The sequence below is a fragment of the Mobula birostris genome, chromosome 22 (genome assembly GCF_030028105.1).
Source record: "Mobula birostris isolate sMobBir1 chromosome 22, sMobBir1.hap1, whole genome shotgun sequence".
Taxonomy (NCBI): Eukaryota; Metazoa; Chordata; class Chondrichthyes; order Myliobatiformes; family Myliobatidae; genus Mobula; species Mobula birostris.
The window spans coordinates 29120623-29142455 of record NC_092391.1 but is presented as its reverse complement, the minus strand read 5'-3'; the positions used below and the strand labels follow the sequence as shown (position 1 = coordinate 29142455).

General features: G+C 41.0%; 1 protein-coding gene across 2 annotated transcripts; it reads left to right on the top strand.

Moving 5' to 3' along the window:
• Positions 1–1575: 1575 nt before the first annotated feature.
• On the top strand, positions 1576–18127 carry dipk1b (divergent protein kinase domain 1B). Of its 2 annotated transcripts, none has more exons than XM_072240501.1 (5): positions 1576–1896; positions 6878–7009; positions 7872–7979; positions 14234–14410; positions 15175–18127. In XM_072240501.1, exons 1-5 carry the CDS (start codon positions 1834–1836, stop codon positions 15985–15987), a joined length of 1293 nt encoding a protein of 430 aa, XP_072096602.1. In that variant the 5' UTR covers positions 1576–1833; the 3' UTR covers positions 15988–18127. The 2 variants fall into 2 exon arrangements, with proteins under 2 accessions (XP_072096602.1, XP_072096601.1); XM_072240500.1 differs by having other exon boundaries at positions 6875–7009.
• The last annotated feature ends 3706 nt before the right edge of the window (positions 18128–21833 follow it).

Genomic DNA, 21833 nt, shown 5'->3' with positions numbered 1-21833 from the left:
CTGATCTTGAATGTTGTGGAGACTTTGTATGTTCTCTCTCTGTCTGTGTGAGTTTCCTTTGGGTGCACTGGTTTCTTCTCACATTCCAAAGAGGCGCAGGTTGGTAGTTTTGGCAAATACCTTCAGTGTTTGGTAAGTAGTAGAATCTGCTGAGGATAAGTGATATTGATGTAAGATTAATGCAAGGGCATGTTTGACCATTGGCTCAAACTCAGTGTACAGAAGGGTCCATTTCTATGCTATATTTCTCTCTACGGCTTAAAAGAATCATGTCAGTAGGAATCCCTACAACGGGTGACAGGATTAAAGCAAATGTTGCTCTTGTAATTTCTGATTTCATTGCTGCCTTTTTCATTCCCATTGTTTGGTAATATTTCCATTCGTATGATGATGGTGCAATTCCTGTTCCAGTTTAATTATTGCTACTTCGGTGGACATTGCTGATTCTCTATTCGTGTCACTGCCATTAACCTACCAATGGAATCTCCACTGGTGTAAGATTTGTCTGTGTGACAGATGGTGTGGTTCCAATGCTTGTACTTTTATTGATGTAATCCTGTAGACAGAATCCCCAATGGATTCCTGCTGGGGAGATTTCTGTTGATGGCATTCCTGTCAGTGACATTCCTTTTGAGGAGATTTCTATTGATGGGATTCTTGCCAATAAGATTCCTGTTATTAGGATCTATGTTGATTGGATTCCTGTTGAGGGGTCCTTGTCTATGAGATTTCCATTGATAATATTCTTATTCATGAAATTACATTCGAGATTCATGTTAGGGACATTTGTGTTAGGAAGATTGCTAATGATGAGATACCTTTTGAGAGATTCCTATTGATCTGATTACTATTGGTGATATTAACAAAGAACATAGAACAGTACAGCACAGAAACAGGCCCTTCAGCTCAAGGTTCCTGCTGATGGGATTCCTATTAATGACATTTCTGTTGATGTGATTCCGGTTATGGAGATTAATGCTGATGGGAATCCTACTGATAAGATTCCTGCTGTGGAGTTTCTTGCTGATAAGATTCCTGTTACCGTGATTGCTATTGACAAGAACCCTATTGATGGGATTCCTGTTGGAGTTATTCCTGTTGATGGGATTCCTGCTGGGAATATTTCTGATGACGGGGTTCATGCTAATATAATTCCTGTTGATGGAATTCCGTTCAATAAGACTCTTGTTGCTGGGATTGCGATTAAATGAATTGAAATGGATGGGATTGTTGTTTAAGAAAATTTCTAAAAATGGGTTCCTGTTGAGGAGAATTTCTGCCAGTGGAATTCTTCTTTAGAGATTTCTTTGCTGCTGTTTTCCACGGCGAGTTCGCTTCGGATGTGCTTACATTTCCTTCGTGTGGATTCCTTCGGGTTCTGCTCCATCCGACCCGACTCCGATGGTTGGCATCCTACTGCTCCCGTTCCCGTGGGTCGGGTCCCTGGCGGGACTCGCACCTCCTCCCCGTCCTCCTGCGGATTGGCAGGCGTGGGACGCGCTCCCACCCCTCCTCCCCCTCCTCCTCCTCCTCCTCCTCCCCCGTTTGGATGCCCGGCGCATGCCCATCCGATCCTGCTCGCCGCAGCCGAGGACTTTACCGAACCCGGAGTGGCCGCACAAGCGGCGCCGAGCGGAGCGAAGCCGCGGCTCCTGCTCTCTGCTGATGGGGCTCGGCGCTGCGATAGCTGCCCGAGGGTAGGCGTTAATGCCTGCCTAGGTCCCGGGCTGCAGCGAGGGGCGTCGGTTCCTTCGCCCAGCTCCCGTTACGAGGAAGAGGGAGAGTGGGGGTCGTGCCGTGCCGGGTTGTGCGGGCAGCGAGGCCGGTCCGAGGATGAGACGCGCCCGGAGGTTGGTCCATCTGGTCGTCTTCTGCCCGTTCTCTAGGGCTCTGCAGGTACTCGGGGGTCCGAGCTTTTAATGTGGGGGGAGGGAAGGCAAGGGGAGGGGAACCGGGGAACCGGGAAATCGCCGACACCCCCCAGCCCCAAATCCAGCGTCGATAGCGTTACCGTCTGGGAGACCCCAAGCAATCCAGCAACTACAAATCGCGTTTATGCAACCCCATTTAATATAGTAGAGCTTCATCCAGCGAAAATTGTCACGCAGCCAAATAAAGAGATATCAGGGCAGGTGACCATAAGCGGTGCAAAAGGGGTCGGCTTTAAAACTAGTCACAAAGGATAAGAGGGTTTTAAAAAAAAAGGGATTTCCAGAGCTTTTGTGTCGAGTAGCTGAGGCCATTCGTGCCGGTACTGAAGAGGTATAGTTTGGTGATGGTCAGAGATCTCTGGAGGTGCCACGGGCTGGGAGGGCTGAGAGGGCTGAGATCCTGAGCAGATTAGTAAACAAGTGTTTAAAGCCCGCTTCACTGAGATGGGATAGGGGCTGAAACTGCCCCAAGCCATCCTTTTTCCCTGACCTCACACCTCTTCCTCAGCTTGCCATCTTGATTGGAATAATAAAATAATGCACCATGGAACCAGTCCCTTCCGGCCAACACATCCATGCTGACCAGCAAACTAGTGCCCACGTTTGGTCTGTATCCCTTTAAACATCGCTCATCAAAATACCCTTTAAATGTTGCTCTTTTATTTCCTGGTTCCTCTTCCTCAATAACTTGCTTGTAATGTCGAGTATTTTTTATACTTTAGATGGAATACTGGGAACTTTAGCGAAATACATCCTCACTTTCTCGCAGATTTCTGTGAAAGTTAGACCAGTGAATCTGTATTTTTGTGTGGCATACAGTGTGTCACTATTCCCAGTGGCTCCAGTCTGTACCCATTGTTTGTCCCTTTGGGTAGGATCATTCAAGGATAATGGAGGGAACATGTGCTTGGAGACAGACAATGTGCGCGAAGTTGAAATAAGTACTTTCCATGTATTTACCAAATATTTATCAGTATTTACCAAGAAGGATGTGGAGGACGGAGAGGTCAGTGTGAATCCTGCTAATTTACCAGGGCATTTTGAGATAGAGGAGGAGGTAGTGTGGGGTCTCTTAAAGAACATCAAGGTTGATAAGTCCCAAGACCGTTATTGAGAGAGTTAAGAGATGAGATTGGTGGGGCCTTGACCAGTATCTTCTCTAGCCATATTATTCAAGAAGGAAAACAGGAATAATCCTGGAAACTATAGATTTGCAAGTCTCATGTGGTAGGGAAGTTACTAGAGAAGATTCTTAGGTATAGGATTTGTGAGTAATTGGAAAATCATGGCTTAATTAAGGATAGTCAACACATATTTGTGTGGTGCAAATTGATTGGGTTTTTGAGGGGGTGATAAAGGTGATTGATGAAGATAGAGCTGTGGAAGTTGTCTACATAGATTTTAGTAAAATGTTATTCAAGGTCCCTCATAGGAAGCTCATCCAGAAGATTAATATCCATTGTGAATTAGCCATTTGAATTCAGAAGACAGAGTGTATTTGTCGATGGGACTTATTCTGGTTGGAGGTCCATGAATAGTGGTGTTCCGCAGGGATCTGTACTGGGACTTCTTATGATCTATAAAAATTACGTGGATAAAAATGTAGATGTGTGAGTAAGTTTACAGAAGATACAAAGATTGGTGGTGGTGTGAATAGTGTAGTAGTCTGGCAAAGGATACAGTGAGATATACAGTAGCTCAGTTGCAGCTGGAGTTTAACCTGGACAAATGCAAAGTGTACTTTGGTTGATTAAACGTAAAGAGACAGTACACTGTTAAGAGCGAGACTCTTAACAATGTTGATGAGCAAAGCGATCTTGGTGCCCAAGTTAGTAGCTTCCTGAAGATGACTACACAGGTTGATAGGGTGTTAAAGAAGGCATGTGGTTTGCTTGCCTGTATTAGTTGAGTAATTGCATTCATGAGATAGGATGTTACGTTACTATTTTATACAAGTCCAGTTAAGCAGCATGTGAAGAATTTCATTCAGTTCTGGTCACCCCATTGTGGAAAAGATTCAAGGCTTTGGAGAGGGTGCACAGGATTACCCTCATTAAGATGAGGGTGCCTAGATCAGAGGGCATGGGTTATAAGGAGAGGCTGGACAAACCTGGGTTGTTTTCCATAGAGCAGCAGAGACTGAGGGGAGATCTGATGGAGGTTTATAAGATTATGAAGGGTTGAAATATCTAATACCTGAGGACATACATTTAAAGTGGGTGGGGGTAGGTTCAAAGGAGATGTGTGGACCATGTTTTTTAAGAGAATGTCAAGTGCATGCAATGCACTGCCTGGGTGGTACTTGAGACAAATAATGGTAGGGCCATGCAAGGGGCTCTTGGATAGGCATGTGAATGGGCAGGAAATGGAAGGATATGGGCATTGTGTAGGCAGAAGGGATTAGTGTAGTTGAGCATTTGGTTACTAATGTAATCAGTTCAGCACAACATTGCAGGTCAAAGGACATGTTCCCTTTCTGTACTGGTCTGTGTTTTTGTCCTACATCACTCAACCGGTTTCCTCTGGTTTATTTCCATTGTAGTCTGTACTAATCCCGATAATCAAAAGCTCTCCTCTGAGCAAGAAGGATGAGGGTTCAAATATTTGTTAGTGGTGTGACCTCATTTGCCTTCATGCTGGGCAGCAATGATTCTTTGGTTTCAAATGATTTGATATTATCATGCCCCTGGGGTGTGGGATTGCAGAGCACAGCTAATAATGCATTTACTAATGCAAAACAGAATTATTTTGTCCATTAAATACTGCTGTCATGTTTGAAGAGGCACTTGATATGCAACCTTTAGAATAATAAACCCTTAATATAGGTTAACACTCTGCAGTGCTGTAAAGTGCTACACCATAGGCAGCACTGCACTGTCAGACAGAAAGGAATGAGGGATGACAGACTGTTGAAACATTAGAACTAAAGGAATGTTGTGCTGTAACAGGGAACACTTCACTAAAGGATGTGCCATAGTAAGTGAATGTTAAAGGTACCCATATTATAAATGTTAATCTATTTGCTACAGTACTACTCAATGAAGAACTAATAGCTTACCTGAATGTCCAAACATGTATTTTTTCCTCTTAAACAACATCTAAACCTGATGTTGGCAGTTACCTAATTCTTCCGTTGGATCCATTGTGTGCAAACTGGCTTGTGCATTTTCCAACACTTCTACTGTAACTAGAGCTTCAAAAGTATTTAGCTCACAGTGAAGCACGTGGGCACCTGTGGCATTGCAGGAAAGGTGTCAGACATTGTGCTGTTTATAAGGACAAGATCACAAAACATAACAGAATTGTTGGTGACACAAGCAGAAGTTATATGAAAAAATGCTGCCACACAATGAGCGGCGATTTGCTTGAAATGCAGATTCAATAGTAAGGTATGAAAGAGAACTAGATATATAGTTGAAAGAAAATTCAATGGATTATCATCAGAATCAGGGTGGTTATACTGACATTACAGTATGTTGTAAAATTTGCTGTTTTACAGTGGCAGAACAGTACAGTAAATTAAAAAATCTATAAGTTATATCAGAAATACTTAAAAAGTGAAAAAAAATCAAGTGAAAAGGATCGACCTTTAATTCTGTGATTCTAAATCGGATCATTCTATGCAATAAGTTTCAAACCCAAACATGATTCACACTCAGCACTGAGGAAAATATGGTAATTAAGTCAAATACAGAAGCCTCTTTCAACGAAGTCAAGCCTATCAACAGCAGTGGATATTTTAATGATATTTGTTTAAAGTTATGCCTTGTCAAGAATACTGGGAGAAGTGGAATGTTCTATCTGAAAGGATTTCAGAAATTAATTTATTAGTAATTTCAAAAAGGCATGTTGACAAAGGGAACTATTTGCAGGGCTTTGAATGATCCAGGGAATGGATAGCTCTTTACAGTACCAAATTCCTCCCCTTGTGCTGTGCGATTTTATGAGTTCTCCTGTTCTGGAAATAGTATCATTGGACCTTTTATGTCTAATGGAAACTACGGATGGATCTCAAAGTCACAGCCTGAACCATTTGTTCAATTTTCTGAAGCAGTTTGAAGTCAATACCAGTACAGGATGAATTCAGATTTAGTTCTGAGAGTGAGGGAGGTCTCTGCACACTCAAAGATTCCTGTAAAGTTCAGGTGATTGTTTTGGTGGGACATGGAATTGAATATCTTTTTTCCTCTCTAAACCAAAATGTATCATCAAATTTAATTAACTTTCAGATTTTACCTGTTCAATTACGGTCTGACACAGAGTGCATGGGCCAACCCCAGTTCAATACAAGATTCAAGGCCACATCAGTGACTCCAGTCTGTATATTCTTCTCTCACCATTGATTCCAGTCCCCAATTCTGCATTTTACAATCTACTATTCTCTTCTATCTTGTCAGATCAAACTGGCTTTTACCTCCTCTCCCAATCTGCTGTATGTAGAGACAAGTGCTTTCTTTCTGATCCGATTATCTGAGTGCTTCTCTGCTGGATGAAGACAACTCCCTCCCATGGATTCAGCTTGTATCCTCCTCCAATGGATGCATGTAAACCACTTCAACCACAGCAAATGAACACACACGAGTGGCCGCATGCAACATCCCCTTCACTTCCATTAGCTACATACAATAAATCCAATCACCGGATGAATGTAACTGCCACTGATTCTCCTTAACACAGATAGAAGGGACATAGCCATTAACTGGGTTATACACATTCCCAATTGTCCACCTTCCTTGGAAATTTATGGCAGCCAAAAGATCTTCGTGTTTTCCAAATGCAATCTTAAAACTGACAATGTTGTCATTTTCCATCGAGTCACAGGATGGTGATCCCACATATTCATTATCCTCCTTTGGTAATTCATACAACCTGTGGCAGTGAAGCTGTTGATGAGCTGTAATAGATCCTATTCGGGACTTTCACTATTTCTTTTTTTTTGGTAGAAGCGCCTCCCTGGTGTCAAAGTGAAGTACCTGTTCTTGATGTGGTTAGGAATCCTACTTGGCAGCTGGGTGCTTTATATGCACTACTCCTCCTATTCAGAATTGTGCCGAGGTCATATCTGCCAAATGATCATTGTAAGTATTACAGCTCCGGACAAATTAGCCTTTTTCAATCAATGCATGTAATATGACTGAAGAATTAGCTCAATAATTGATGCTGAGTTATTAAAAATAGCACTTAATTTATAGAAAAATCAATAAGAAAGTAAAACATCAGAAGGAGAATAAGCAAACTGGTTTAAAAGTGGTCAAATTTGCAGATCAATGTTTTCCAGTATCATCTTGTAAGGTGTGATATGTCAATGCCATAGCCTGCATCAGGATCTATGATGTGTGTAACTGCACAAAATCACATGTACATTACCAGAGGTGAGGATGGGAGTGCAAAGGAGAATGGGGATCAAAATCTTTTTCCCCCCACAGAATAGTATACCTGGAATGCACTGCAAAGGGTAGTTAGTAGTTAAGCAGAGGTGATAGGAGATATTAAGAGGATCATAGCTAGCCACTTGAACATGCAGAGAATGGACCCTGTGTCGGAGCTGGGATTAGTTTAATTAGGAATCATTAGCTTCATTGGTTCAGCACAATAGGGTGGCTGAGGGCCTAGTCCTGTGCTGTGCAGTTCTATAATGAGAAAAATGGTATTTATTGAATCCTCTAATTTCATACAGTTTCTTCTAGATCTGAGCTTCTATCTCAGATCTCCAAACTCAAAAGCAAGATCACTGAGTATCTAGGACAATGAATGATAAGAGGCAAGATGGAATTGTTAACAATATCAGAAGAGAAAGTGGCCAAGTTTTAAGCCCTGAGCTTAAAGTCCATTTTCACTGAACTATGAATGGGATGTTTCATATATCTGGAAATTGGTATCTCCTTGTTGTCATTAATGATTATTAAAAGCACTCTGACCTACAATATGATTCCTTCTCAGTGTGATCGTTATAAGAAAGGAATTATTTCTGGATCTGCATGCAAGGATCTGTGTGAAGAAAACAAGTTGCTGTTTCAACAATGCCTGTCATCAAACCCCGTGAATCAGGTATTTGATTTATTGATTACGCTAGTATCAGTGTTTATACAAATGTTCGCACATAATGGTTGACAGCTGGGCTCAACAGGCACTGGGAGGCATGTTTACGCAAAGGAACATTAAATAGCCAGGACAACATGGCCCAGCTCCTCTATAATATAAAAGGCAAATTTAAACAATTCCGTTCCCTTTTCTACAACTCAGAACAAGATCTAAGGCTGCCCTGTCCCCAAACTGCTATGGAGTAAAAATGGGCACCTGAAATTTGGGGCCATGGACTCAAATTGGGTTTTAAAAAAAATAAACATTTAAGATGTATTTTTTTCAATCAGAGGTCGATGAGCACATGACTCACTGGTATCAAGAGTGCAAAGGGAATTCTACATGTAAATGGGAGGTTAGAAACATAAACATAGAAAACCCACAGCACAATACAGGCCCTTCGGCCCACAAAGCTGTGCCAAACACACCCTCACCTGAGATATTACCTAGGGTTACCCATAGCTCTCTATTTTTCTGAGCTCCATGTACTTGTCCAGGATTCTCTTAAAAGACCCTATCGTATCCAGCTCCACCACCGTCGCCGGCAGTCCATTCCATGCACTCACCACTCTCTGCGTAAAAAAACTTACCTCTGACATCTCCTCTGTACCTGCTTCCAAGCACCTTAAAACTCTGCCCTCTCATGCTAGCCATTTCAGCCCTGGGAAGAAGCCTCTGATTATCCACACAATCAATACCTTTCATCATCTTATACACCTCTATCAGGTCATCTCTCATCCTCCATCGCTCCAAGGAAAAAAGGCTGAGTTCACTCAACCTATTTTCATAAGGCTTGCTCCCCAAGCCAGGCAACATCCTCTGCACCCTTTCTGTGGTTTCCACATCCTTCCTATAGTGAGGCGACCAGAACTGAGCACAGTACTCCAAGTGGGGTCTGACCAGGGTCCTATAGAGCTGCAACATTACCTCTCGGCTCCTAAACTCAATCCCACGATTGATGAAGGCCAATGCACCGTATGCTTTCTTAACCACAGAGTCAACCTGCACAGCAGGTTATTGCATTGTCCCAAATGAGATTTTGGAGGGTGTTCCAATGAAATCAATTGAGAACAATTGTCATCTTTATTGCTAATCTTGTACTGCCTAAGAGCTAGAGTTAGTAATCATAAGAAAGGCACAGGAAATAGTTTGTGTATTACTCATTGAGGAACTGTCATGCATTCTCATCACGTTCCAGTTCCAGGTTTAATCCACCTCATTTCCTCCTTCAAAGGTAACATGAATTTCTTAGAAACAATCAAATAAAACTCCAAGCTAAGCTAGTATCAAATTACAATAAGTATTTTTGGAGGTGGATCTGGAATATGGTTTATATGATCATTTGTGATCCTGTGTTTCTCAAGATATTAGGCTAAGCCTAACAGAAGTTAAATGAATCCAGATGTTATCATTTGTGAACATGGCATTCTTGAGAGGTGGAGGGGTGTGTATAAAGACTGTAGAAAGCGCATAAATATAACTTATTAAAATATGTTTTTAACAGTCAAAGCATTTCTCAGAAGCATTAACATACAAGAATATGGCTCCAGGTCACCAACAGTGACATCATACTCTGGGGAAATTTGAACACTAATTGTGGCATCACTAGAATGACAACTAATAGCGGTGAATGGAACTGAATGAACCTAATTAAGTAGCATTTAACTTTATAAGCCTTCCAGGACAGTATGCGATAGTTGATACTACTCACTTACTTACTGCCCGTTATGCCGCTGGCGTTTAGGGCAGCAATGAAGGTCCTCCATCTCTGGCGGTGTTCAGGGCTTCCTTCATCATGTTGGTAGCTTCCTCTCAGTTTTCACTATTGTTGGCCATGCAAGTCCTGAGCAGAGACTCAGGAATGCCGTCGCACACAGATGGAGAATTCTTCATTGGTGTTTCCATAACAATTTTGTTTTACTAGTGAAGGAGAGGTCTTAGCCCTGAGTTGAACCACCGAATGTGGAGGGCCAGTGGACCACTCTTAGTCTGTTCTCTATCCTGAAACATAAAGCTCAGACTCCAGCCAACATAGCTCTCTGTGTCTTTGAGACATGCAAGCCTCCAAACTACAACAAGGTTGTGGCCTTCTAGGAGTAGCAGTTGAGACTAGATGAAAGATTAATATGTAAGAACTTGCACCACCACACCACCTTCCATCCTCAATACCCATCAAGAGACTTCATAATCAATGAATTATTTTGATGTAGAAACAATGTGGCTTTATTAACAAACAAAGCAGCCAGATTGTGCAAAGAAAGATCTAATAAGCAGCTAACTAAGATGAATCATGTGTGTTTAAAGGAAATTTCTGGTTAAAAGACTTAAATGTCCAGTCACTTATGGTCACCACACCATAGAAAAGGTGTGATAGTGCTGGAAAGATTCATCAGGGTATTTCTAGGGATTATAGGTTTAAATTATGAGGACAAACTGGAGAGACAAGGTCTGTTTTCCTGAAGCAGAGGACATTAAAGTGGTGCATGATTGAGGTATATAAAATTATGAGAGATAATGATAGGGCAGACTGCAGGAAATGTTTCCTCATATTAGAGGTAATAAAATTGGAGGACATAGGTTTAGAGTAAGGGTGAACAGATACAGAGGGGATGTGAAGGTGATCATTTTCACCCAGTAAGTGGTGAGTACCTGGAATGTACTGCCTAAGAGTGTTGGAAACAGAGTGAGTGCCAGTATTTGTCTAGATGAGCATTTGAATCACCTCAGTGAAGAAGATTATTGTTATGTTTTGTAACTCTAAAATTAATTAAAAGCAAAAAACACAGAGTTGGAATGTGAGACTAACTTTTTTTTTACTTTAAGCAGGGTGCGCAGAAATCACATGGTAGCATGATGACGTATGCCATTTACATACCCTTGCCATTTATGTGTAAACACGTAACTGGCAATGTATTATGTAAACAAAATGCTAAATCAATATATTTACAATATTACTCAGATATTATTAATATATTAAATACACAACATTCCTCCCTGCTTAGCTATAAACTCCAACTCAATATAGAATGCATCTCAACTGTATACACAGTATACTATATAATACAACTACTATTCATTCACAGCATAGTAAATTTTAAATTGTACCATTCAGGCCCAAAGATTTAATCACTGTGCCAGGTGAGACTTGTGGCCGTGAAAACAATTTCAGATTCCGGGGTGGGGCCTCCTCTATAATGGTTATAGGAGTTGACTCTGGGACTGCAGGAAATGGTTCTGACAGTTCTGACAATTGACTCTGTTTTCAACTGATGGATGTGTCATCTCCAGATGATATCCAGCACAATCTCTACTATGTAGAAGAGTGGTTCGAATTCCATCCTTAATCTTTCCAAGTACCCATTTTTTGATGACCTCTGTAGTTCCTTCTCCAGGACTGCTTGTCCAGGAGTGAAATATCGAACCTCCTAGTTTAAGGAGCCCTCAATTTGTCTCAGCTCTTGTCCTGCGTACTCCTTCTGAGATTGGGTCTGAGGAGATCCAAGTGTGAATGCAAGCGACAACCCAGGAACAGCGTAGCTGGTGAGTTGTTGGTTGTGTAGTGTGCTGCATTGTGATATGCAAGGAGGAAATTGTGAACCTCTGATTGAGTGTCAGTGTACTGTGTTCTGCTGACGTTGCTCACAGTGCGTGTTTTAGACTCTGGACAAACCTTTCCACCAAGCCATTTGTGGCTAGATGGTATAGTGCAGATGTAATATGTCTGATTCCATTCATTTTCAGGAATGACTTGAAACTGTTCCACAACAAACTGTGGTCCATTTTCACTAAGTGTTCTGGAACATCTGTCCTTGAGAAGAGGCTTCTCAACACATCAGTGTGCAAGACTGTAGCAGAGGCTATTGGGAAAACTTCTGGCCACTTTGTACCTCCACCTACTACGATCAAGAAATTTGTGCCCATAAATGGTCTGGCAAAATCTACATGAATCCTTAGCCAGGACAATGCAGGTGATTTGCAGGGATGGAGAGGTGCTGCTCTTGGCATTTTCTGGGCATGATGGCATCCTGAACAGTGCATGGCAAGCTGCTAAATCTGCTGATCTATCCCAGGCCACCAGATAAAGCTTCAAGCCAACCCTTTCATTTTAACTACACTTAGATGACCAGCATGTAGCTCCTCCAACACTTTTTAGCTCTCAGTTTGTATGGTACAACTCTCAGCCCCCACACAAGGCAACCTCTGTTAGGGGCAAGTTCATCCCGCCACTGGTCAAAGTAGGGAAACTGAGTTTCTGCTGCATATTCCCACCATTTTGGGTGGCCATGTAGACCTGAGACAGTGTGGGGTCTGTTCTGGTTTCCCTTTGGATCATCTCTGCTATAATAGGCATACCTTCATTTGCATTAGGGAGAATACAAAAGAGTAAAATTTTTTGAGGTATTTCCTTTTCCAAGGATAAATGGAACAAGCTTTCAGCATTTCCATGCTTAGTTGTCCTCTTGAATTCAATCTTGTAATTGTGTCCCTCAAGAAACAGAGGCCATCTCTGTATTCATGCTACTGCCGTTAGTGAAACACCTTTCTGTGGACAGAAAATTGACACTAATGGTTGATGATCAGTAACACCTCTTTGGGGTGTAAAACATTTTAACCAGTACTTGTCAGTAAACTGTCTCCTATACAAGTACTGATTAAAATGTTTTACACCCCAAAGAGGCTCAAAGCCTCTCTCTCAATCTATGCATAATTTTTCTCTGTAGAGGTAAGGGAATGTGATGCAAAGGCCTTTACTTCTGTCACTCACAACATGGGGATGACTGCATCTATATCATACAGTGAGGCATTACAGGGAAGCTTCACTGGACAGTGTGAATCATAATCTGGGAGTACAGTGTCTGACATCACTATTTCCTTTACCTTTTTGTAAGCCACCTCACACTGCTTCGTCCACTGCCATTTCTTCCTGATCTGTAGTAATTAACAAATCCTAAACAGGACTGCATCTATGACACATCATTTGGTCTTGAAGCATCCACTGCTGCTTGAATTTTCTCAGCACACATGTGTAATTCTTGTGCGTCAATAGTATGACCACAGTAAGTGATGCTTGGTTTAAAGAATTCATACTTGTTGCGTCATGCTCTGAACCCATAATATTCCACAGCCTTGAGATTTTGGAGATGTTCCTTATCATCTTTACCGGTAACAATGAAGTTATCCAGCTAACACTAAGTGTCCGGGTGGCCTTGCAGCACTTGTCCCTAGCTTTTTGTCAGAGTGCGGGTGCAGATGCTACTCCAAAAATAAGCCTAGCGAGACAAAGTCCTTTATGAGTGCTTATGGTGAGAAACACCTTGGACTCTTCTTCTTTCTCTGTCTGTAGGTAGGCCTCACTTTGCTTAAGTGTTTTCCTCCAGAAAGATTTGCAAAGATATCCTCTGTCCTGGGCAAAGGGCAAAGATCTACTGTCCATTGATTAGTACGGTCCATTGATTGGGTGGGCTGAATAACTTGTGTTCATTTTGTATGACTATATGACTAAGTTACTGTACTCATCCATAGTCAGTGTTATGGGACCATATGCATCCACCAGAACAGAATGACAAACAAAGGAGATTTTATCATTACATTACACGTCTCTTTTTGCAAATGCAGGTTAGATTCGGAGCCCACTTTCTTCAATGAAGTGTGACTCAGAGACAAGAATGCTACCAGCTGTACGGTGTTAGAAAGAGTACTTCTATGAGATTGTGTTGTTTAATGTGTTAGTTGAGCATAAAAGAATCTAATGAACATTTTTGAGAGGTATATATGTAGGCCATAGCTTGAATACACATTTTGGAAAATTACATTTTAAGATACAGCATACAATTAATTTAAGAGAGGATACTGCTACCTTGGAGGCATTGGTGACTTTGGACCAATGATTTTCAAACTTCTTGATTTGCCCTTTATCTGGACCTGTTTGAATTTGCTAGATTGATTACCATGTTTAGTCAACTCCATTATCGTCACATTGGTAGGTCAATTTGAATGAATCTTCAGTTCCCTCCCTCCCTCTCCATACAAGAGCTTCTCTGATCACATAAACTGCCATTGAAAATCACAGTAATCCACATGGCACATCACTGATACATTCAGTAAAATACAGCTGGTCTTGAGAAATGCAAGAGGTACAATGAGCAGGTGTGGTGAAGGTGGGTTGTGATGCCGAGGGCAGTAATACCATCTTCATCCTGTAATGTTTGAACCTCTCCTAGGTTTATAGTGGTATATGGAGAGGGAAGGAAGTCATTATTAAGTGTGGGATAGAAGATGCCTTCAGAGCGGACCTAAACCCAGAGACTCTGCCTCGGAGAGATGTTGTGCTGTTCGACAAACCGACTAGGGGTACCTCAATGGAGGAGTTCAAGGAGATGCTGCTAACATTCCTAAAGGTTGGTTTAATAGGATTTTCTATCAAGCATCTCTGATTCTGAAATTCTAATTGATAGATTGAATCAGATTCTGGATCTGTCATGAGTTAAATTGCTTCGGGCAAATCAAAATTTAAGCTCAAAATCTACGTGATGAAAGTAGATGCATGGTAGAATCCTTCCTAGTCATATTGAACTCCTCAGAAGTGAATATCACCTCGTTTACATAGAGAAGGATCGTTAGCTATTCTATCGGATCCAGACAAATAATGGGGATAAAGAGGGGGCATTAAGAACACTCACTTGCCTCTGTGCAAAATCCTAGAAACACTTCCTGGTGTTCGGTAAACTTGTACAGCACTGATGATCCTGTACCAATCCTTTTATAGCAGAAAGGTGCCTTGTTTCTTTTACTTGATGCCCAGCCTTAAATAGTAGAACCATAATTTTAAAATAATATATTCAAATATTCCTAAAAGGCTTCTAACACATATTCACATCTGACCTCCAACAACACTATTCACACCAGGATTCGTCCATCAACATTAAACCTACCAGCTCTAAACCACAGACAGCTTATGAACCTCTTCCCCCAAAACTCCTTATCGAGTCACTGTTTGGTTTAGTTTTCAGCTTTCTCCTCCTCTACACTGTATCTCCATCTCACTGAACTCCAACTGACAAATAGCCTATAAGATTCATACTTAGTTTTCTTGTTTTTACTTTGAAACTGTATTTAGTATTCCTGCAATGCTGTCAATCACAATGCTTTCACTTTATTTCAGGCTAGTCTTGGAGATCAACAATCACTTGGAAACCTTGTTACCAGAATAATCAGCATGGCTGATATTAACCAGGACAAGAAGGTGTCATTAGCAGAAGCAAAGTCTATCTGGGCTTTGCTTCAGCTCAATGAGTTTTTATTGATAGTTTCTCTGCATGAGAAAGAACACACAGCACAGTTGCTGGGCTTCTGTGGAGATTTGTACATCACTGAGAAGATCCCCTACCACTCCCTCTACAGCATCAAGGTGCCACATTTCCTTGAAGCAGTTTTACCCTCAGTGTTGCAGAAGAGCCTGAACCAATGGTTTGCTCCTGCATGGCCCAGGCGAGCAGAAATCACCATTGGACTCCTAGAATTTGTGGAGGAGATTTTTCACGGCACTTACGGTAGTTTTTATATCTGCGACACTGACCCAGGTAACATCGGCTACAATGAGAAATATGATTTTAAAATGGTTAACCTCAGGAAGGTGGTAACAGAGATGACTCTTAAAGATTTCTATAAAGGGCGTCATTGTGAACACAACACAGACTGCACACATGGAAAGGACTGCATAGCAACTTGTGACAAACTCTTGAAGCAATGCAATACTGAACTGATACAGCCAAATCTGGCCAAAATTTGTGGTTTACTTCAGGAATATCTGCTATATGGGGCACCCACTGATTTCAGGGATGAACTACAAAAACATTTACAAACCTGCATGACTCTGAATGGCCTAGCAAGCCAGATGGAGGTACATCATTCACTGCTGTTGAACAACATCAAAACACTACTGTGGAAAAAGATCTCTAACACCAAATATTCTTAAAGGGTCAGAGATTAAGCATTGTATTTGGGGTCTGTAACATCATTTATAAATTAGTATTATCTGTGTCAACAACTTCGTAAAATTCTAGGCAAGTAGCTGTAGATCCTAATAAGACAATTTAAAATAACCTTTACATTGTCAGACTTTAAATCTGTTGTAGTGTGAGGGATGAAAATGATATTAAAGATGAAATATAGCGGTTGGATAACAAGAAACATTCATTTATTTGTGGGTTTTTGCTAATTGTTAGGGAATTGTTCCACTGGTTACAGTCTCAATCTTGTGAGTATAACTTTTATCAACAGAATGAGATCTATTAGTAGTAACCTTCAACCTGCCATCTCCTTTAACCCATGATGAATGTCACAAATTGAGTATGTCAGTATGCTAATGACTCCCCCGAAAAGTTGCAATTCAAATATTTACCTTCTACAGATACAAGAGACTACTGCTGTTAGGCTCTGAAGCAACAATCTGCTGCAGCAATTCAGTATGTCAAGCAACATCAGTGTAGGGAGAGGAATTGATGCAGGGTTTCAAGCCAAAACACCAACAAATCCATTCACCTTTCTGCACAATGACACTAATATCTCCAAACCTTTTTAGTACTCAACTTCGCTTCTGATCTTGCTATCACCAGAGCCTTCATAACTCCCTCACTAGCCCTAAGCAACATCTTCTACACACCACACCCAACTTTTCTTCATAGAAGCTTCATTCATTCTCCCAATCTCCCCTGTACCATATGGTCTTGTATTTAGGTAGTGAGGAAGAGGTGCTACTTTGAACTCCCTAGTTAGTCTGTTCCAAACCTTTGCCACCAATTGAAATGGGTGCATTGAAACTCTCAACTTCATTGTTTAATGTTTGATCCAAGTCCATATACTGTAGGGTGTGATGTTGAATAATACACCTTCAAAATCTTATATAGATGGTTTGGAGGGAAATATGAACATGTAGACACAGTTCCCATTTTATCCATCAATCCCCCTTTACTTGTGAATGATTCCAGCAGATCATGCAAGCTTTTCTCAGAATTCCTTAAGAGGATTTTGTCTGCGTATTCTAGTAACTTTCTCCCAACTCTATATTTCCATTACCATGACTTAACTCTAGAGCGTCAAGAGAAACAGTTTCTGCACACCACTGTTGGATACTCAGTAGTGGATCATGTGCTGTTGGTGAGCTACTGCTAATCCATCTAAGCTTCACTCATCCCTACTCCCATCAATTGATAACTTCAAGCTTTACTTTAACATCCTTCATCCCAGGTGATCCTGAAGACATGCACATTCCTCTGCCAGGATGTATCTGGTGATGGTATAACAGATCAATGTCAGGAGTGCACGCTTCACCAAACTGCAGAACTTTATATCACAACCTACAGCAAATATTCTTTAGATATTTTAGTATTTAGTTTCACATTTGAGGGGGGGGGGGATTATTCAAATTCCTGTTTTGACCTCTTCAAGAAAAAGACCAAGAAAACCCCAAATCTTTTCAGGCCAAAAGGAGACATTATTAGGCAAGGCTGACAGGGAGTTGCGCCCATTCCATCTCTATCACTCTTCTAAAGATCCATGCAGCCTGTATAAAAACCATTGATTAGTGTAAACTTATATTTAGCAATACCATAAGCTTTTCTAGCTTCTACAAGGCACATGTCAGAGTATGATGGAATACCATCCACTTGCTTGGATGATTGAAGTATCAAGAAATTTATCCAGGACGAAGTTGCCACTTGACTGACATACCATATTTCATCTTCAAAATTCAGTCTCTCCACCAGAGCATATGTACATTGCAGTGTGTACCGGCCACAAAGTATACTGCTGTAGTTCACAACTTCAACATTTTCCCCAAAAATACTTACACCACCTGCAAGGACAATTTGCACATGGGAATGCCACTACCTGCAAGTTCTTATTCAAATGACCCATTATTTTGCCAGAAATATGTCGTCGTTACTTCAGCATGATTGAGTCTACATTCTACAATTCCCTACCTAATGACATTAGGAGTACCGTCACCAGGTGGTCTATAACTGTTCAAAGTGATTCACCAGCACCTTCTCAGAGATAATCAATGATGGGGAAAAAACAACTGCTATGCCAAGAATGCCTTGTAAATAAATAAATACCAAACGAAAATAGGTGGATCTTTGTGTTAATGTATGTTTACTGTTTTCTCAGTTTGATGGTGTCATTTTAATATGCTTCATCACTAAACTGCCCTCCTCCCTATTTATCACAATGTTTCAGAGACCAGCCCTTAAAGTAAACTCAAGACAGTGTCCCAGTTGTCCTCAGATATAAAAGTTGTATTCCCTGTCATGGTGTTTGGGTGGGGGAATCTGCCATAACAAGTCAAATGTCTCATTACCTAGAAAGTGAGCATTCCAAACCAAAATGTTTTGTTGCATTTTAGTCCTATTTAGGTCAAACAAAGTTTAAAGCAGCAAAATGAATCACGCAAGGCTCAAAGAGCTACATAGTTTAATTATTATTCCTTTACTTCCTATGGGACCCAAATCATTTCCCCATTTCTTCGTACACAAGATGGTGGGATTTAAGACTTAGAGCAAAAGCTCTTGGACACTGGCTTTGAGCAAAACTAAAAAAGTTGCAAACTATGTGAAACCAGGTACCCACAATGAAATCTGTTGATCAAGCATGTCTGGGGAATCCTTGTGGACGTGGGAAACAGAACCCACACCCCAACTCAACATCTTTTAAGAAACTGCTGCCCTTGGAAGGTAGCTAGAAGAACCACTGCCTCACAGCACCGGAGATGCACATTCAATCATGATCTCTGCCAATTGCACACGGATAGTACATACTCCGTTTGACCACGAGCTCCCTTTGGATGCCCCAGATTCTAATCATATCTCAAAAATGTGCAAGTTAGTAGAGTAAATGTTCACTTTAAATTGTCTCCAAAGCACAAAACACTATGCAAAAGTTTTAGAGACCCTAGATTGTTTTATATGGTTTTAGATAGTATGGCTTCAACAACCCCGATCTCAGCCTCATCAAGGCTGGTTGGAATTACTTGGAGAGATCGATGGAAGTGTACAGGAATTGGGATGTTATGTTGAAGTTGTACAAGATATTGGTGAGGCGAATTTGAAGTATTTTGTGCAGTTTTGATCATCCATTAAAGGTTGAAAGAGTACAAGGAAAATTTACAAGGATGTTGCCAGGACAGAAGGACTTGAATTATAAGGAAAGATTGAAAAGGTTAGGACTTCACTCCTTGGAACATTGTGAGGAGAGATTTGATAGAGGTATACAAAATTATAAGGGGTACAGGTAGGGTAAATGCTAGCAGGCTTTTTTTCACTGACATTGAGTGGGACTACAACTAGAAGTTATGGGCTACAGATGGAAGGTGAAAAGTTTAAGGGGAACACGAGGGAAACTTCTTCACTCAGAGGGTCAGAAGAGTGTGGAATGAGCTGCCAGTGCAAGTGGTGCATGCGAGCTCAATTTCAATGTTTAAGAGAAGTTTGGGTAGGTACATGGATGGTTCTGTGCTGTACTTTTCTATGACTCTAATACATTGGAAGTAAATGACCAAAGCTGGGATCACATCAGATGCATCTATATTTTGCTTTACAAAAACAGATCCAGCAGCAAATGGATCTGTCTTCAATTACTGGCTTGGTCTCTCTCTAACAGTGGTCCACTCCTTCAATATTGCCATCTGATAATGGAGTGCTCCTTAGGCATTGCCCTCTCGATGGTGCAGCACCTCTTCAGAGGGGGGTGTTGTCTTTCCTCTCTTGCCTCCCCAGTGTGGCACTGCATTTTCCAGACAGAACTGTTTTAATATTGAATCATCAGTGACAATGGTGGCTAAATCATTGGTGTACAATGTGTAAAAAAATTACTGATTTACCACTGCCCAGAATAACAATGCCTTTGCATCAGAAGCTGCTATTTTTAGTTTTCCATTATTATTAAAATTGGAATAGAACTAAAGGCAAGTGGCATTTGAATTTGTATAGGAATCATTTGAAAAATCAAGCAAAGGCAATTACATCACATGTAAGACTTCTTTAGCAACATCAATATGTTTATCACAGATTATAAAAATAACCATATGAATGACACTTGGATGAGCTTTTCTGGGGAAATTAACCCACCCCTCTACCAGCAACCAAGCATTTAAATCTAATGTTAGTCAAAATCAAGATATCTTGAGTATAAAGTGTCTATTGAGAATTTTGTAAAGCCTGTATTGACCACACAGAACCAATTTTGCAATGGTACTTTATTAACCACAGATCATAGCACTCCCCATGCTTCAAGTCAGATTTATCAGTATTACAGCGGAGTAAAGGGGATTACAGAGGCATGAGAGAAGAGTTGGCCAAAGTTGATTTGAAGGGGGTGCCAGTAGGGATGACAGAACAGCAATGGCTGGAGTTTTGGGGGGAATCCAGAAGGTGCAGGATAGATAAATCCTAAGAAGAAACGTTTAAAGAGAGGATAAGGTAACTGTGGCTGACAAGGGAAGTCAAAGCCAGCCTAAAAGCAAAAGAAATCACATAAAATATAGCAAAGTTTAGTGGGAAGTTAGAGAATTGGGAAGCTTTTAAAAACCAACAGAAGGCAAATACAAAAAACATAAGAGAAAAGATGAAATATGAAAATAAACTGGTCAAAAATATCAAAGTTTACTTTCAGATATATAAAGAGTAACAGATAAAGAGTAAAAGACAGGTGAGAGTGGATAACAAAACCGGAAAATTATGCTGGAGAGCAAAGAATGAGGGACAAAGAAATGGCAAAGGAACTTAATAAGCATTTTGCATCAGCCTTCACTGTGGAAGACACTAGCAGTATGCCAGAAATTAGAGTGTGTCACGGGGCAGAAGTAAGTGTAGTTGCTGTTACTAAGGAGAAGATGCTTGTGAAGCTGGAAGATCCTAAGGTAGAAAAGTCACCTGGTGCAGATGAACTACACCCCAGGGTTCAGAAATAGGTGGGTGAAGATATTGTGGGGGCATTAGTAATGATCTTTCAAGAATCACTAGATTCTGGAATACCTCCAGAGGACTGGGAAATTGCAAATTTCAATCCACTCTTTAAGAATGGAAGCAGGCAGAAGAACAGTAATTATAGGTCAGTTAGCCTGATTTCAGTGGTTGGGAAGATGTTGGATTCCATTATTAAGGATGAGATTTTGGGGTGCTTGAAGACACATGATAAAGTAGTGCAAAAACAGCATGGCTTCCTTAAAGAGAAATCTTGCCTGACGAATCTGTTGGACGTCTTGGAGGAAAACAACAGACAGGATAGACAAAGGAGAATCAGAGGATGTTGTATCCTTGGATTTTCAGTAGGCCTCCGACAAGGTGCTGCACATGAAGCTGCTAACAAGTTAAAAGCCCATGATTTTAAAGGAAAGATACTAGAATGGATACAAGGTTGGCTGACTGACAGGAAACAAAGATCCAGCAAAAAGGGGGTCTGTTCTAGTTGGTGCCAGTGACTAGTGGTGTTCCACAGGGGTCTGTACTGGGACCGTTTCTTTTCACGTTATAATTCAATGATTTGGATGAAAGAATTTATGGCTTTGTGGCCTAGATTGGAGATGATACAAAGATAGGTAGAGAGAAAAGTAGTGTTGAGGAAGCTGGGTATCTGTAGGACTTGGGCAGATTGAAAGAACAGGCAGAGTAAGTTCATGCACTTTGGTAGAAGGAATAAAGGCATAGACTATTTTCTGAATGGGGAGAAAATTCGAATTTGGAGTTTCAAAGGGACTTGGGAGTCCTTGTGCAGCATCACCTAAAGGTTAACTTGTAGATTGAGTTGGTGGTAAGGAAGGTAAATGCA

Bases quoted from the DNA above. Each gene is read 5' to 3' on its own strand.
- dipk1b (XM_072240500.1), top strand. From the start codon at position 1,834: ATGAGACGCGCCCGGAGGTTGGTCCATCTGGTCGTCTTCTGCCCGTTC. The intron at 1,897-6,874 runs GTACTCGGGGGT...TTTTTTTGGTAG, and splicing joins CGTTCTCTAGGGCTCTGCAG to AAGCGCCTCCCTGGTGTCAA. The intron at 7,980-14,233 runs GTATTTGATTTA...AACCTCTCCTAG, and splicing joins CATCAAACCCCGTGAATCAG to GTTTATAGTGGTATATGGAG.